This window comes from Psittacula echo (assembly GCF_963264785.1).
Source record: "Psittacula echo genome assembly, chromosome: 5".
NCBI classification, from domain to species: domain Eukaryota; kingdom Metazoa; phylum Chordata; class Aves; order Psittaciformes; family Psittacidae; genus Psittacula; species Psittacula echo.
In genome coordinates this window covers 31,944,693-31,964,098 of record NC_137739.1, presented here as the reverse complement: position 1 = coordinate 31,964,098, position 19,406 = coordinate 31,944,693, and the positions used below count along the sequence as shown (strand labels likewise).

The 19,406-nt window shown below is 39.9% G+C and overlaps 1 protein-coding gene across 1 annotated transcript in view; it reads right to left on the bottom strand.

The window, feature by feature from the left end:
• Positions 1–15,372, bottom strand: part of TRIM66 (tripartite motif containing 66) — a gene marked incomplete at both ends in the record, with an annotated part of 49,690 nt that extends 34,318 nt beyond the window's left edge. The window contains 3 exons of the mRNA XM_080619199.1: positions 292–439; positions 5,248–5,351; positions 15,207–15,372. Of these exons, the coding sequence (XP_080475325.1) occupies positions 292–439; positions 5,248–5,351; positions 15,207–15,372 (418 nt within the window). The remainder of the gene's footprint in view (positions 1–291; positions 440–5,247; positions 5,352–15,206) is intronic.
• Between the last annotated feature and the right edge of the window lie 4,034 nt (positions 15,373–19,406).

Below are 19,406 nucleotides of genomic sequence, written 5' to 3'. Positions count from 1 at the left end.
GGGCAATGCCTGTTGCTTTTGTAGCCTACCAAACCATAGCCCATCACTCTGCAGACATAAAAGGCGTGTGGAAACACATATATGCAAAACTTTTAAATACTGTGGAATGCTGATTGTGGCAATGGCCCTGAAGTTGCAGAAAAATCACATAATCTCTCATTGACATATACATATCCTTCTGAGTCACATGCAAAAAGCATAGTATCTATGACACAGAGCCTGCAACTGCCCCTTTTTCGACTGAATAACTGATATGAGAAGAAACAAAATTTCAAAGTGCATCTTCAGTACCTGTGCAGCCCTTCAGGGATACAGACAGGAAGTGGTCTCCAGTTTCCTTGCTATGTCTGTGTTCCTCTGTACATGAGCTGCACAACCACTTATTGCAGCTTGTACAGAGACTGTGAGCAGGTCTCTTCTCCTTACATGTGGAGCAGCTCTAAGGACAAAAAGTGCAAATACATACAAGGATTACAAGTTAGGCATACAAACTTAATAGAATCATAGAATCACAGAATAATTAGGGTTGGAAAGGAGCTTAAGATCATTAAGTTTCAACCCCCCTGCCATGGGCAGGGACACCTCACACTAAACCATGCCACCCAAGGCTCTGTCCAACCTGGCCTTGAACACTGCCAGGGATAGAGCACCCTCAACTTCCTTGGGCAGCCTATTCCAGTGCCTCACCACCCTAACAGTAAAGAACTTCTTCCTTATATCTAACCTGAACTTCCCGTTTAAGTTTGAACTCACTAATCCTTGTCCTGTCACTACAGTCCCTGATGAAGAGTCCCTCCCCAGCATCCTTGTAGGCCCCCTTCAGATACTGGAAGGCTGCTATGAGGTCTCCACGCAGCCTTCTCTTCTCCAGGCTGAACAGCCCCAACTTTCTCAGCCTCTCTTCATACGGGAGGTGCTCCACTCCCCTGATCATCCTCGTGGCCCTCCTCTGGACTTGTTCCAACAGTTCCATGTCCTTCTTATGTTGAGGACACCAGAACTGCACACAATACTCCAAGTGAGGTCTCACGAGAGCAGAGTAGAGGGGCAGGATCACCTCCTTCGACCTGCTGGTCACACTCCTTTTGATGCAGCCCAGGATACGGTTGGCTTTCTGGGCTGCAAGCGCACCTGAAGCTGTAAATCTACATTTTTTTTATTTAAAATTAGAGTTTAATCTAAAGGTATTTGCTTTAGCATTGTATGAACCACTCTGATACTGTGTAACTGTCAGAAAAAAAATACATAAAGCATGCCAGTGGTAAGGCAATTTAGAAAACAATATGGGGACACCCACATACTATTAATGAAAAACTTAGTTCATATTCTCTAAGGAGCTGACCAGAAATGTGCTCAATTTATACCTTGATATCCCATGTGGTGAACTGGAAAACATAAGACATGAGAACATGAGAAGAACTGTAAAACTTAATTAACTATCATCTCTATTGATTTAACAATTTAGGAAATGCCCTTTGTTATACAGACCATGCTGTCTGTAAGTGTCACTAAAGGAGAAATTAATAAAGCTGCACCTAAATGAAGTGGGTAATTTGATCTTTGGTATCCAGACTGATCTTAACTTATTTCAAGATAGCTGTAATGATACTTCTTTTAAAAAGTATTTGTATTAGACTTAAACCCCCTTGTTTGAAAGCTCCCAACTTTAAAGTTTTTGACTTACCATAGTCACAAATAGGTACTAATGGGCAGACTGAATATAGTGATACAATTTTACCATCATCAAAGCATAAAAGCTTTGCCATCACTTTATTGAACTCAAACATTTCCTATAGGGTGTCATGATTTAAGCCAGTTGGCAAGTCAGCCAAGCAGCTTCTACTCCCCAGCACCACCACCCCCCCGCCCCAAGGGATGGGGAGGAGAATCGAAAGAATGTAACTCCCACGGGTTGAGATAAGAACAGTCCAGTAACTAAGGTATAACACAAGTCACTGCTGCTACCATCAATAATAATAATGATAAGGGAAATAACAAGGGCAGAGAATACGATACCACCTGCCGAAAATGAGCCCGACAGAGCAGAGAGTGTGCCCTTCCGGGTAGCTCTCAGTTACATCCCGGGCATGACGTGCTGTGGTATGGAATACCTCTTTGGCTAGTTTGGGTCAGGTGTCCTGTCCCCGCTTCCTCCCGGCTTCCCCTCCTCCCCGGCAGAGCATGAGACTCACAGAGTCCTTGGTCAGGGTAAACATTCTGACCAGCAACTGAAAACTTCGGCTTTATCAGTATTATTCCCAGGCCGAAAGTCAAAACCACAGCGCTGCACCAGCTACTAAGAAGGAGAAAAAGTGACTGCTGCTGCTGAACCCAGGACATAGGGTTACAATATATCTACTGTACTTATATATAGTTCTTGGATATTGCTACTACTCAGAGTGACTCAAGCAACTAGTAATAGATGACAAAATCACTTCCTATGGTGTCCTTTCTGTTGGGCATCAGCTTATCTGCCTTTCAGTTCATTTACAATTGCATACCAGATGGGAAACATGAAGAGAAGGCCATAGCAGCATGTACTCAGCACATAAACCCTGAAGCAAGCCCTGCTGAATATGATCTTCACGGTGTTTCAGAGAATAGAAAGACTGAGGAAAGAACAATCACAGTTCCTTGCTGGTTGTCTTAGTTTTAAATGATGGCTTTAACATTAAGTAGAACATCTATATCCACCTAAATTCCAAGAGGTGAGTGGAATTCTAATTCACTTCAGCACAAAAAGTTTTGTTCTGCTGAAATTAAATTTTACCATTCCCTTCAGTGGGGCTGGAATTTCATAGCATTTTTCAAGAGTTTCAAGTATTCCCAATCTTTTTAAAGAGATGGGGCAATTCTTGACAATAAGACAACAAAGCAAAGTTTTAAACATATTTGATTGTCAGGGCAGGGAAGCACTTGTTTAAGATATTCTGCTGGATTAGCTATTTGCTTATCAACAATGTTTTCCAAAGATATGCGTAATAATTTAAACCAAAAAGCCTAACATAACTTATATAACCAAAATGCAAGGGTATTTATTCTGGGAAACAAAGCTTGTATATAAAAAGACGTGTTTAATTTAAAACGTGCCCTAGGGAACAGGTCAAAAGTTGGGGATGCTCTGCCTTCTCTGCAATAATCAAAACTGCTTAATCACAGGTTTACCTGTAATTGCTCACGTGTCAATCTGACTAGAACTTATACTGGTGCTGTACTGTGTTAACATATCTCTTAAGTTCCAGAGTACAGAGTGTTCCCAGAGTTACATTATTTATGATATGCAAATGGGCTTTTGGGTAAGAGATTCTGAACTGCATATTTTTGAAAATTCTGCTGCTGGTATATAGCACATTCTATCATTTATGCTTCACTATCTCACACTCTGAGAATCGTCCTGCTTCCAAACACTTCGTTACAAGCCTTCACAGATTCCCATTTCAACAGATTAGGTAAATTAAGAAAATTATGGCTGTTTAGCTGGTCTCAATTGGATGAGCTAGTGCTTCTCCTTTTGATACTACTGATGGTGAAACTATGGCTTTGCTTCTGGATGGGGATGGTGGTTAAAAGGCAGTAAGTCAGCTTCGCTGTTCCACAACTTAACTGTTAATAAAAAGGAAGTAAGCCAAAAACTATGAGGAAGGTTCATGAGTCCCTCTAGGGTACTCCTAAGCTTCAGTGAGAAATCTGCTTTACTGAGCTGCTCTTAGGAATCCCAAGGGACTACAGAAAAAAAAAAAAACCTTTTAAAGAAGGCTCGAAAAATAATCTAGTGCTTTTAAAGACATTAGATATTCTGATCTGATTTCCTTTCTACACAAATCCTCACTGAAAGGTAAACGATGTGATTCATGGTAATTAAGAAATCCCAGTATAAATGCATTCTAAACATTTGTAATATCTTATGAATATTCTTATTCTCTTTGAAGAGTGAATGGGAATAAACGTTTTCATGTTTTAGATGAAGTTATGTTGCGCTCTTCAAGCACCTTGTACCTGAAGATGTCAACATGGTTTTCTTGCATTAATTTTTTAACTTTCCCAGAGCAGTCCATGGATTAGGTTACACATTCTTTTCTTTTTTACAATGGAAGAAAACAAAATACAGAAATGATTGACAGGGAAGAATTACATCCTTTCCATATGTTTTTGCAACGATACCACTGGGAAGCAACTTGCACAATTTAAAGCAGTCTCAACCCTTCTGCATGGGGCAAAACTGACCCAGAAATTGTTGCTGCCCCTACAGGAGTTAAAAGAAGTGGAAAGACATATCCTCTGACCTACATCATGGAAAAAGTGTTTCCCTCCACCAAAAGGTTCTGAAATTGAATATCTAGTGTGGCTGGTTATCCAGTTTACTCAGGAATCAAACGTGCAAAAGAGATAGTCTGAGGTCCAGAAGCTGATTCAGAAGGTGAAGTCCAGTATCCCTGCTCCTTTGTTATTCTTCCCTTGCTTTGAATCACACTTTGGATAAAGTAGTCAGCAGATTAGAGAATAGTTTTGACAAGTTTTTACCTCTTTTAATTCCCAGCTACATGTAATAGTATCACATTCTTGTATCAGTTTCACTATGCAAATAATACTGGTTTGTAACAAAAGAGGCAGAAATACACACCATTCTCCATCCCTTCTCACAACCCAAAATAGTAACAACTGAAAAACTGTGAGAATAGTCCTGCCTGTTAACTGGATATTTAACAGAAGGGAAATCAATATATACACAGTGTTAATATAAGGCCAAAGTAGTACACCTATGCTTTTCAGTTACCCTTTGCATCCATTCCCCCATGGGAAACTGAAATAAGGTGTGACTTTTTTTTATCAGTAAAACAGGCAATCAGAAAATTATAATTGCCCACAGGATCTAAAGTGTAATCTTGGTGTAACCGTTCAGCCAATAGTCTGCTTCTGTTGACTTTGTGTTGAGAGCAGGAAAGGAAACAACAAAGAATCCAACAAATTCAGTACCTTCCTGATATATTGATTGTCACAGGCCCTATACCACTAGTATCAATATTTTTAATCAATTTAAAATAAAATATATACAGTCAAACTCATTCTTCAAATATAGGTTAAAAAATTACTAGAGAAGTCCATCTCTAGGAGTGAAGTAATTACAGTGCTGCATAAGTGAACTGTAAGAAAGTCTGTTGTTCAATGCAAAGTTTGCTCTGTTTTCAGTGTTCATCTTGCAGTGTTTTCACAATGCAGAAGGCATCCAACTTAGTGGTTTTCACTTACCTTTGCCATAGCTGAATCACCAGTGGGAAAGTCCTTGAGAAAGAAATTTTCAACTACATCCCTTGCAAAGCAGGTCTGTTTGCACACAGGGCAAGAAAGGATATACATAAATTTTTAGAAAAAAAACAAAACCAACACAAATAAAGCAATGCACACCAGCTATGTGAACCCAGAAATGATATAAACCACCCTTCAGTATCGCTGGCTTTTTTACATCACACTGACGCACAGTTCCAGCAAAATAAGTCATTCTTCAAGCCAGAAGTTACATGTAACTATATCTAGTTCAATACATAGAAAGAAAAGCAAAGCAACAAAATCCTTAGAAATACACTATAGTTCAGTTGACTTATTTCACCATTTATCAATGATATCTGCATGTCCAAATTACCATGAATTCATCAGGGCTTACAGCTTTGATAAAATCTGACCCACACTTTAAACTGTATTCCCTTGTTACGGATCTAATTGTGCTTTCTAATACTTGCTACAGTTCTTCTAGACCAGAGGTATATCAAAGCATAAAACACACATTGCATAGTTTTACATACACACATACTACTTTTACACTGCAGCATGCTATCCAAGTGAAGTGAAAGAGGAGTAACCTGCTGTTGGCAAAAGCAACAAATTAAAGATAAAGAATTAAAAAGTTTCATAAATAAAAGTCAGAATTGCAAACCATCTATTACAACAAATCCACAAGTGACAAAACACGATCACCCCTAAAGCAAAGTGAAGCAAAGCAAAGCAAATCGAGCAGTATGGCAGCAAAACCTGCCTTCACCTTCAGTAGCCACTGAGCACAGGTGGAATGAATCTTAGTGTTTGCCTGGGCTAAGAACTTAAAAACTTACAGTTGAGGAAGGTGTCCATAACTGCATACTTAAGTGTGTTCTGGTGACAGGAGTTACAAAGAGGCCAAAAATTCATCTGATAAAGATGCCATGATGGCAGAAAGCTGTAGAAGTCTTTTAACTCTTCCTCTACTTTGCATCCTTATTATAAGGAGCACAGCTGAAAAGTTGTCTTATTTACCTTATTTTTGTAGCTAATCACCTTCATATGTTACACCCTAGGACAACAGAATGCTTTTATATTAGCCACATGGAAACCTCTCCATGATTTCCCAAATTATGGTTATGTATGTCTTTTAGAAATCCATTAACGGCGCAGTTCTCTAGAGAAATGTAAAAACAGTAGCTAAGACAAGTCATGTTATACAGACAGTGCCCTCCTACTTCTCGTAAATGGAGCATACTACAAGCACCAGTGAAGTATAGTGTTAATTCCTAGAAGGTGAAGCAGTTTTCAAGTTTCCCTGTGAGCACCTTACAAAGCCACACAGTTATAAAAGCAGCATAAATAAAAAGACAGATACATTCTGACTGATAATCTAGGAAGCAAAATACCTACTTTGCAAGGAGTTTCTCAAGTCTCATGGAACATGCTCTAGTTCCTAGTGCAGTCAATAGGAAACCGTCTACTGACTTTACAGGGAATCACTTCTAGGCCTTTGAGGTTTTGAACCAGTTTCTTACTGTCATAACAGCATTGCCCAAGCAGTGCCATTCTTGATTTGCCTAACAGAAAGAGAAATCCTACATACTGAGACTACATAATAACACTGCAAATTGACCAAGTGGGAAATTATTGAAAGGTTACATTCTGAAGTAAGAAATGCATGACTCAGTTATTCCTTCACCTACTTGCCATATGGGTGAGCACACAGTCTTACACAATATATTTCTGGGAACAGGTGCTTACAGGAGACAAAAGCAGTGCTCAGGACTTTGCCATAGCAATGACAACTTCTGTCTACACACCATATAAGGTAAAAAAGTTAGTATTGCAGTTACTATTACATTCTAAAACTACTCAGTTAGTGCAGAATGTTAAATCAAATTATACCAACTGAATGATATTTAATGGAAATGCTCATGGCCTCAGGCAGGTTCATGTGAACTTTAAATTCTGCTAATTTGTTACAAACTAATGGAGTATAAAATTCATTGTATAAAAAATGCATTAATTTGACAACAGGAGAGATCATCTTTTTATTGTTTTTAAATGTATTTAAAAAAAACCTCAGTAATATTCACCCTAAGAAAACATATGTCATGTGTGGATTACAGTTCTGCACAAAAGCCTCTTAATATGTATTGAAAAATGCAGTGGTATTAAGAAATATGGAACAGTTATGATTTCTGAGGTACATTACATCACTGCTGATTAATACTAGGGGATATCTAAAAGTGATGCCCTGGATGCCATGCAACAATTTTTTTCCTTAGGTTTTAGATCCAAGTTATGCTACTGAAATCAGTGTTGTTCAAGAGATATGCATGGAGTGAGTCCCACACACATAAAAGTTTGTATTAGACTCGCTACCACAGACCATCAAGTACAGCTTTTGAATGTGTAACTGACAAGTGTGTCTTAAATAGAATCATAGAAGAGTTAGGGTTGGAAAGGACCTTAAGATCATCAAGTTCCAACCCCCCTGCCATAGGCAGGGACACCTCACACTAAACCATGTCACCCAAGGCTCTGTCCAACCTGGCCTTGAATGCTGTCAGGGACGGAGCATTCGCAGTGTCCCTGGGCAACCCATTCCAGTGCCTCACCACCCTTACAGTAAAGAACTTCTTCCTTATATCTAACCTAAATTTCCCATTTTAGTTTAAACCTATTCTCCCTTGTCCTGTCATTATAGTCCCTAATGAAGAGTTCCTCTCCAGCATCCGTGTAGGCCCCCTTCAGATATTGGAAGGATGCTAAGTAACTGTGAATTATAATAGCTTTCAAACTGAAATGAACATAAGACATGTATAGCCTTTAGCTTAAGAAAAAAATCCAAACAAAGATCATAACAATTAATAGCAAAAATAATGGAGACACCATGGTAATACTGCATTGAAAGTAGTCTCCTACTTGTAGGAGGACTGATCAGTAAGCACCCTCTCACCTGTCCTAATACTGAATTTTATATTTAAGACTTTATTAAAAGCACAGGAGATGGATTTGAATCTTGCTTAAAGAGGGATTCCCTGAATGTGGTAGCTTTGGAGATCATACTTGTTCAGCTAATTTTCCGTTTAATAAAAACCTCTGCTCCCTGGTAATTCCCAACCTTTTTCAATATAAATTCCCAAAAGAATCTAATGATACCTTGGCGTAATAAATAGACTACAGAATGGATTGTGAAGCAATTATCCTGAAATTAAGCAAAGCGTACGTACATCTTTACAAACAGCCACAAGCAGTAACTAGGTCAACAATACAAAGCAAGCACACCATGCCGTGCTCGTGCTCAGAGTGCAAATCACCAGTAAAGTACAATTTCCTCAAAAACCCTTACCTGTCCTCTGGATAAACAGTCAGAGAGCTACACACAAAGTCACTTGTGTCAGGGAGCGGGTGGTTATTAAGCAGAACAGCACACACGGCACACTCCCTGGATTCAGGCTTTGCTGTACCGCTGATTGAAGTCTCTACACCTTTCCTGGACTATGTGGAGCTGCTCCCCCTTTTTTAAGCCAGAAATGCTGACAAATCAGCAGAGCAGAAAGATGTACTGGGCCACTATAAGGTGCACATTTTTTTCCCTCTTGGCTTCGTTCTTGCCCTTGCCCCTCAGATTCACTCAGGGCTCTATTAACCTGCCTTGGTTGTATTTTTCCTGAAGTGGTGGAATAAAAATTCCATAGTGGGAATGAATTGCAGGATCTTCCTTCTTGCCTTGGTCTTCTCTCAGTCTTCAGAATTACCTGCAGCAAGTGTGCAGAAGGAAAGAGAAGAGCTTTTCCAGCTCCAGATAGCAGCAGGTCTTACAACACCATTCTGTCCCACAGTACATTTTGCAGATGATTCCCTAAATATTTTTCTTGCCTTCCTACCTTACCACTGCCTCTAAACAACATTGTTAATTTGTTTTAAGATTGTGTATTTTGCAGACAGCTCATTTAAATATATCATTATTATAGCACAGTGGGTGAAGGGAAGAGTAGTCAGAAGCCCTAGAGACTCTCTGTTTATACATATGAGAATGATGCAATTTCTGGATCTAAATAGCAATTCAACATGGAATTACAGGATTCAAACAACAGCTTACATGTTAAGAGATCAGGAGCCAAATTCAGCTATGGTGCAATCATGATGCCCAAACGAAGTCCATTCTTGCTATCAAAACCTCTACAAGTAGCAAAAAGCTAGCAGCTGTTGACATGCTCTATTTTTGTATGGAAATTATATTGGTAGGAAAGGGGTAGGAACATTTGCATAAATTATTTTTTAGAAGTTCATTACCCTCTGCTGTTTATCATTTGAAATCTTTATTTATGACATCACATTTCGCTGCTGAAGAGATTACCATGAATTTAGAAAGGCTAGCGAGGGTCACAATATTGGATTTAAGCTCCGTTTCATTGTAATAAACAGAATATAATCCTATTTCAGAATTATATGCAGCATAAAACACATGTAAGCTATTCTCAGCGTATTTGAGTTATCAGTTAGTACTAAATAATCAGTGAAGACCACGCTGTATTGAACAGACTCCCAGGAAGTTTTATCACATGAGGGATGTGGAGGAATAGTCCTACACCTACATCCTTCCAGGGCTCCACTACTCCTTTAACTGCCATCCATAATAGGCTAATAATGAACATGAACACCACCATCAAAGCTACCAGCACCAGAAACAGACATGCATACAGAAATAGCTCTGTGTGTGTGTTATGTTTATATACATACATCTCTGAACCCTGAAAAGCTCCAGCGGCAGATGTTTATTCTGCTGAATTGGTTTGCAACTGTTTTTCATAAGACATATGTTTATATGTTTATTTCCACTCTCACACTCCCATCAGCAATAATAACTAGGCAGTGGGCTGGGGAAAATGGAAATTCACAGGCAGTGGATCCAGTAGTCAGACATAGATACCTAGTCTGGACACTGCAACTCCACAGCTGGTATATCCAAAATCAACTTTCAGGAAAACAACAAGGTTCTGCCATATACTATTCAAGCCCTAGTTCCCCACAGATCAGATCTCTCACATCCCACAGCACTTTCACTTCTGTTAATGAAAGTTATGCCACACTGCATTGGACCCAGGGAACAGTAAGCAGATATCAGGGTAGTGACCCTCATACAGAGCATTACTTTGCAGAAGCACAAATCAAGAAAAATAAAATTTCTGGGTGCTCTCAAGTTTTATTCCACCTGTACTGTAGCAATCTAATTTGTAAGTGACAGAGCTCTGGATATTTTGCAGCAATCCCCTCTGAAAGCTCAAACTGTAACTTCACCACCAAGTATGGAATGAGTACAAAAACCTTCTGAACTTCAAAAACCACAGCTTGTAGTTTATTTCAAGGTCTTTCAGTCTAGTCAGGTTTAAACAGAGAGAACCCTCAAACTGGTTGTTTCAGAAATAAATCAATGCAGATAATTAATCTATTCTTATAATGAGAATTTATTAGCATAAAGAAACAAACAGTGGAACTGTTATACACACCACATTTATACTTGCTGTCCACATGTTGCACCTATTCCTCTGCTCTTTTTCCTCCAACAACCATCAGAATAATTATTCTCAGAGAGCATTAGCTGCAGCTCAAGCTGCAAGCATAATTTACACTTCCTTGGAGACCCAATTATAGGTTATAAGAAACAGTTCTGAAGACAACCTCCCACTCTACAGCTTCATATTTATACAACTAAACCCCCCATTGTTTCACTTGCCTTTTGGATCTGGCAGCAGAATAGAGTGAGAAGGGCTGACTAACTTTAAATCCACTTTAAGATTACTAAATACATACATCATGAGCAGTTTCCTCCTTTAGAATTACCTTTCTATTTCCCTTTTTAGAAATAAACCATGAATTTGGTGTTAAGTGAATCTAATCAAAGCTAGTGAACATTCTTCTTCACAATGAATCAATGCAATGCATTGCATCACTTGCCTCGTATGATAGCATCAAAACAAGGTTATTTGGGTCCTGGAGATATGACAGTTCTAACACCAAGGTGGCCAAATTGTACTCCACCATGAGCCTAAGTATGGTTGAAAAAGCTCTGTGGATGTGCAGCTGGGTTTTGTTGGTTTTTTGTTTTTTTTTTTTTTACATATAGACTTAGTACAAGTTAAGGCACTGTGTGTTGATACCTGGAGTCTCCTTAAGCCAGGACACCATCCTACTTATGCCAAAAAATCATGCTGAAAATGAGCCTAAAGCCAAAGGAGCACAATCGTTTTCTTGAAATAAACCCCCTTGCAGATATCTCTGAACCCACCAAATAAAAGTGTGAACAACGCTTGGCTGAGTTTTAGATGTTCCTCACTAACAAGCATTCACAACTAGGGATCCATGGTTATATGTAGCACCTACCTTACAAGCTAAGAAAAACTGTGTATTTTCAGCGGGAAATAAGACGCAGCAAATGGACATCTGCCAACAGTTGAAGTCACATTTGTTCTCTTTAAGTCTGTTTTTCTTTTAGTTTTATCAATTGCATTTCTCTGATATATAATCCTGCTGCATTTCTCGGCATTTAAGTGGGGATGTCACACCCCTTCTTGAATGTGGGAAGCTAACATAAAGCAAGCATGGACAGCTCTTGACTAATGCACAGCACGTGGACAGCAATTCTGCAGTCGCTGTCCATGATTTTTGTTACCTAACTTAAAGAAGTAAAAAAGGGCAAAGGTCAGTTTAAAAATAGAATTTCATAAAAAAAATATAGCTCAATACACAATTTCAATACACCACCATGATACAATTAAATCTATCTTTTCCTAAAGCAATTTACAAAGCTGAGCATCTACCAAGCATGTTTTACAAACACAAAGTGTAACTTACCAGTTAAAAAAATTACCCAGTTCAGTCCCAAAATCTAAATAATCCCAGGGCTTGGTATCAGTCAGCAGAAATGTGCAAGGTGTTACAACACATCTCTCCTGATCTGCCTTGTTCTCAGGGGTCTAAACTGTGACCGAAGAGTGATTACCTGTGATTTTTTTTTTTTAAGCCTCAAGCTGAGACAGTCTTCCAAAAACATGAACTTCCCCCAACAATGCACCTTCACCGGTCCTCATTCAGCTACTTTTGAAATTAATATGTTGGTGATATTTAAAGCACTAAAACAATTTACATGATTGAACAGCTCATGGAGAGGAAGATTTGCAAATAAAAAGTAATTTATTTTGGCATACACCTCCAGCTCAGAAAGGAGGGATAAGCACAGGAACCTGAATGACTCTGGGTTTGAATGTATTCAGAACTCAGTGAGAAAGAGCCAGATCACAGAAGCCAAGGCAGCAGGTAAGCTGCAACAGTGTACTGAGTAGCAATTCACACATGTAGATGACTGGGAAAGTCCTCATCTGAGAAATCTGAGGGGAATCTCCTCACCCTTTTTCTTTACCCAGCCCCACTCTTTAAAGTAATTTCTTCCCATGTACTAAACAGGCTGGAAGCAAACAACATGCAGATCTGAGGAGAAGAATGTGGATTCTCTGTTAACATGAAGAGAAGAAATAAAAAAAAGGAAGTGATACTGGCCTGCAGAAAAAGAAAAGACTGAGAATCTTGAAGTTCCCTTCATATAAGCACATGTGGGAGCCAAACTCACAAAGATAATCTTTTTCCAGTCATATAACTTCCAAACTCTCAGTTCTCACAGCTTTTAATAAATTCTGAAGTGTATGCAGCTTTTCCATGAGACCTCAGCTTTCTCAGATCTTTCATTCATGAGCTATCTTAAACACATACAGGTATAAAAGTAAGTTTCTAATGTCAACCCCATGAAATATCAGAATCGCTTATCTCCATCTTCTCAGCAATCTTAATACAAAAACAGTAAACCAGAAAAGAGCTTTAAGTTAGTACAGTACTATTTATAGTAAATCATACCAAACCCCACAAATTCAAGTATGCTTTTGTAGCAAATGTCAGACTGACTTCACTTGAAAATATATTCATTTTTTTCATTCTTGTATTTTGCTTAAAGAATTCATAGTGAGTAGGGAACACATTTTTCTTACAGGCAATATTTCATGTTTACTCAGCTAAAATGATGCAGCACTTTAGAGTTTATCATTGGCACTTACATGTGATCATATTTAAAGATAACACTGAAAATTGAGTCAGTACTGTACTGCCTATAACTCAACAATCAATGCAGATAAGTCCAGCAGCATTTAGCATCCTACCATCACAACATTTCACAGATTTATCTTGGCTGACCTACAGTGGTTGCAGTTTCCCTCATCGACTTTAAGAGACACAGATGTTTTGGGTTTCCTGCTCTTCTTAATCATATATTAACTGAGTCTATGCACCTGGTGTCTCGCTTCATTTACTGAGTCACCACTTTTCATTACTTCTTTTCTTTAATCTTGCTCTTTCCCATAGAAGTTTCCCATCTACAAGAGAATCAGGAAGTAAACATAAACTTCAAGAATACAGAAATAGACTAGTATTTTTTCTAATTTGCTATAGACAAATAACTCCTGAACCACTCAGGAGCTTGAAGAAATATCCAATGTTGAAATATCCAAATTTAACAACTCATGAGAACCTCTAGCTGCACTTCATCCAAGATCACCAAATCGCATAAATTCACTTTTCCACTCTGCAAACATAAACAAGGAGGAGAGAGGAATGGTTTAGGTGTCAAATGAGGATACATAAAAAGTAACAGAGTGGTTGTTCTTAACAGTATCTTATTATAAAGTAGGTCCCCCAGACTTTAAACCCACTCTTAAAATTTCTAAGGGGACATTCACTTGAAATGACTTAGCTCTCTTTGTTTGCTACTTCTATCCCTTTTTCTGTCTGTACCCTAAGCATGAATAGCCTTTCTCCTTCATTATTATTTCTTTTTCCTTTATCTTTTGTGTTTTGCCAGCCTTTCAACAGTGATCTCTTAACACTGTTTTCATTTGTTCTCAAACCTGAACTGGTCTAGCTTATGTTACCTCATCAATTCAGATTACCATCACCTCAGGGAAGGTATCTTCCTACATGTTTCTAAAATCTGCTGTGAAGGAGATAATAAATGATGCCTCTTATTCATCTAAAGTTCAAAGCCTGTGAAAATACAAGTAATCTACATGCCTTTGCTCTTCTTATGAATTAGTAATGAGCCTGGAATGCTTCCCCATGGCAATTAAGACTCATTCAGTTAACATTACTATATGCTGTCATCTAAGTCCTGTTTTATTCCAAAAGAAAGTTACATATTTTCTCTTAACATCACTACCAAAAACTGTACAAATAACTTCAGGATTTCAAAAGCCACAGCAACAAAAAGCTTTTTGTCCTCACTAGTTTACTCGGTTTGTTAGGGTGAGTTACAGTATACCCTACAGTCAGAAGGGTTCAGATAGAGAGAAACCACACTGACAATGAGATAACAGGAAGAGCTCCTATGCACCACAGTGCACATATTCTAATAACAATTATTATGACCTCTGTTAGGAAGAAAGAAATGGATGTTTTTGTGTTGGTGTTGGGGGAGTGCTGAAGGGGGAGAAAAGGAAGAATAAAACCATCACCAAAACTGGTACCATAGAAAGGTCCAACATGTCAAAAAAATTGGATAAAGATGTAGCCTAGAAACTACCTTGTAGAATTTATTCATTTATTAAGCTAAAGCAATACAAATATTCATAATGTCACACTTAGTAACTGAAACTTAAGTCTATTCTGGAAAATGTTGAATGGTGCCTGTGTCATTTCTTTTCAGAACATTGCTGCTGTTGGATGAAAAACATAATGAAGGAAGCTTGTTCTAAATCCACCCTCTGCTCGTACAAACCTTGAGTTTCCTAGTTTATTCTTTCAAAGTAGTACTGTAAAGGAATAGGCTACAAAAAGCACTTCTCATTTCATCTGTTTTTATAATACTGTAATACAATAAGCACAAGCCAGAGATTCTTAAATATTACCTTCATACCAGACTTCATAGTCAGTGGGAATACAGTTATAGCCTTGAATCAAATCTGGAAGACAGCCTTTACAGAACGAATGAAGGCAAGGTAGCATCCTGGGGTCTCTGCTCCGCAGGTCCCATCTGCACACCAAACAATTTCTCAACAGATCCAGGGTCTCCATTTCTGTTGGCTGAGGCTTGACATCGAAAACATGAAGAGTCACAAAACGGCTCTTGACAACTCCTTCACTTAACAAAGCACTTGATCACTCAAGCACAAACTAGAAGGCAACAGCAGGATGCATGTTCTCAAAAACTACATTTATTTAGTCCTCATGAAGAAAGAGGAAGTTCCTTGCAGATGAAAATCACATACCTGCTTTACAAAAAAAGAGTATTTTTGCAGATTGTTGTGCAGGAAAGTGTGGTTTAAGGTTTACAAACCATGATCCCACTATCTATCTATAGTACTTGCAACTTTTGTGAAAACTGAAGTAATCCGTTCTATTGATCTGCTTACAAAGCTGTTACCAGCCTGAATTGTCACATGCTGTACATTTCCTGCCAGAAGTACTGAAACTACGCATTAAAAATTATTATGTTCTCTTACTGCTTTTACAATTTCACCTCAGTATTTTACAGTTTTTAGGTAAAGCAAATAATAAGCCTAACTGATATGTCTATCATTTTCAGCAATGCATGCTAGAAAGCTACTTTCATAACCGAGCATCTTCTGCCAATCTTCTTTATAGAAATTGAAGAGAATGCACTTCGCAGTAATCAAATTTTGACTGTCAGGATGACCACAGATCAAATTATAAACCAAACCTGTGGTTCCCGCAGGCTGGACAGTGTTCCTCCTGCCAACCTAAGCTCCCCAAGGTAAACAGAGAGTTTTGCAGTTTGTGTTTTATCCTCGATTCTGAGACTTGGAGACATGCTGATCAGATTACAGCCTTCAAAGGAAAACTTTTGCAAGTTGCATCAGAAGACAAAAGGTAAATACAGCGTCATCTCCCCTGGAATCACACTTCCTGAAACTCCTGGGGCCAGATCCCCACGTAGTTGAGGATTGCTTTGGCATGGTGGCGTTGCTAACAGCAGTACATAACTTGTAGCTACCATCTTCAGATTCTCCCAGCACCAGCACAGAAGAGCAGCAGCTGTCATCTTCCGGATGTGTATTCTCTTGCAGGATTCTGTCTCAGGGCAGATTCCAGTGGAAATGACTAGTAAGCAGGTCTCTTTTTATTATTATTATTTTAATTTTTTATTATAATGCAAACAAAATTATGAATGCCTCAGAAATTCACAAGGATTTTTTTTTTTTTTTGAAGTGTTGCATCCTGAAGTCACTGCTATTTAAAATATTTTAGAGAAAATAGACCATATGCTAGAGTCTACATTGTATTTCATACCCCAGACCCAGTCTAGGAACAAATAAAAATAGGTGGATATCCATCAACTTTACTGAATTCACTCAGACAAATCCAAACCTACCGCTAAAACTTAACAATTGTAACTTCAAAACTAGAGGTCCCCTCAGGAATTTGCTGTGGTAATTGTACCTGTGCTTTAACTACTAAACATCATATCAGTGATTATTATACCAGCTCACTTTCGACAGTGCATCTTCATCAACCTTCTTTCAGGGGCAAATGTCACTTGAGCAGCACAGCTTCTCAGCTGGCTCCATCTCTATTGTTTCTTGCAACTCCTGTTGCTAAGAAGACAAACCAGTACCTACAAAACCATGTAATTTCTGCAGTAGGAAGTTGAGGTCTTTGACAACCACACTGTTTACACAGAGAAACCACAGCCCAGGACCAAAGCACCCATGCACAGAGAATCAGCGCAAACGAAGCCCGATACTGGGAAATGCTTTATCACCATACAGGCCAAACTTGTGACTGAATGAACAGAAGTGGATATCCATACATTTTAATTTAGGCTTTTTGCATAACGTATGAAACTACATTCAAGGTTTTTGGTAGGAAGGGGAAGGATGAGGGTGATAAAAAGCATTTGCATTTCCCCACAGAGACAGGTATACGAATCGGCAGTCAGGCAGCTACATTACCGGTGACTTGGCTACACTGATGGGAAACACCTAGTGCAACAGCAGCGACTACAAAGAAAACACCTGATTGCATTTTGGACAAGTGTGGTGAGGGTAATGAGGCAGGATGTAGGACAGAAGTGGATGAAGATGGGGAGAGCTGGGGAGGCAGCAGGAAGGCGACAGCAACCCCAGCACCAATCAAAGGGAAGAATCCAGGATCACAGGACTGGGAATTGCAGTGAAGTGTCAATACCTTTCATAGAACCACAGAATGGTTTGGATTGGAGGAGACCTTAAAGCTCATCTATTTCCAACCCCCTGCCACAGGCAGGGACACCCTCCACTACACCAGGTTGCTCAGCTTGTTTCGTACAGGAGAAGTTTGTAAAAATACTCCTTCACGTATTTTGTATTTTAGGGATAAACTCTCTATGCAATTCCCTCTTTCAGTTGCCTCTGTTGCCTTTCAGTTGAAACTGTCTCTCAATTCCCTGTTTCTTTTTCTCAGACTTAATCAGATTAGTTTTCTGGTTTTAAAATCTTCTGCCATTAAATGTGGATGTTGCTACACGAGGCTCGTTACAGCATTTTAAAATGTTGTAACATGAACTTTACCAGTTTTGTCTGTAACTGCTTCATTAGCAGCCAAGAATTAGGAAAACATGGAGAAAAAATATCCTCATCTACCACAGAATGATGTTAAAAAAAGAAAAAAAAAAAAAAAGGGTGGGGGGGGAAGGGAAGGACATAAATAAAAAGGAAGAGATTTTACATTTAAGAAATTAGTTGGTCTTCACTTAGCTTCCTCATAGCTCTTCGGTTTGGTGCTTTTTTTTGTTGTTGTTGTTGTTGTTTTTAATAGAAAAAACATTTACTCGGACATTGTGGACAGCCATCCCAATCAACCTATCAGCCCTCGCAGGAGCCTCGTTCAGCGGGTACATGCAGCTCGGTTGCTCTCACTCAGCCCTCTCACACCTCGGCGACGCTCCCCGGCAGTATGTAACCCCAAGAGCCGGCGGGACGGGCACCGGAGCCCGCCGGGACCCTCAACCCGCGCCGCCGCTGCTGCTGCGCCGCAGCGCGGTCACCCGCGCGCTGCACGGGGCGGCGCGGGCTCTGAAGAGGCTCGAGGGCAGCCGCGGCCCTCGCCTCGGCAGCGGGCGCCCCCGCGCGCCCAGCGGCCGCCGCACTCGCCAGGCCATGAGTGACAGCTGCAGGACCCAGCGGCCGGGCTACGTCAGCGGAAGCAGCCTCCTCGAAGCGCGGGACGCCGTTGCCATGGCGAGGGGCGGCCGGGCCGGCAGCGCTACCCCGAGCGCTCTGCAGGGCCGCCGCAACCAGCACCTCCCTCGCCTGCACGGCGCCGCCCCGGCCTGCCTGCGAGGGGCCCGAGGAGCCTCAGCCGTGGAGGCCGCTGGATCGAGTGCAGGAGCGGCCGCAGCACTGCCGCCAGGAGTCAGCTGGCAAAATGGCGGCATGAAACAACTGTTAAAAGCTCCATCCCAAAACCAAAGCTCGATTTATGCCTTCGGACGGTTATTTCCGGCGCCCTGTCCTTGCCTCAGTGCGGGTACGTTACAAATGAGGCTCTGCTATGCAAAAAAACCCAAACCTCACACAATATCCAAGCTTGCCTTCGGAGGAGCAGAGAAAATAGAGTGTCACCTGCACGCTTCTCACACAACTTTTTGTACTCAAGACTACAAAATATGGAAGAATTACTTAAGACATTAAATACTAAAGAACTGAGAGTGATGTCTATGTCACTTGTCTGATGCCACGTGGGCACAAAGTACTTCAGCACATAAAGAGCTTTTCACCATCTTTATGACCTGGTCAGCATTAGGTTATTGACATCAGGGAGTAACAGCATTCCTTTTTTTGCAGTAACATGAAACTTACCTGTGAGGATAAAAACGGCTTAGCTTTGGCAATAGATAAATGGCACATATTGGGAAACAGTGATCCCAGCAGCCAATGAGATAAAGTTCACATACTCTTACCTCGGTATTTTACAAACTAGCCATTTAAGTTACAGTTCTTCACAACTGGCAGTACCACTGGCTAAGATGAATTGCTTTCTCAAAGTAATGTATGTCAGCTTTACTGTAAAAGCCCTCTAAATCTGACTATTGCCCAACACTGTTACTT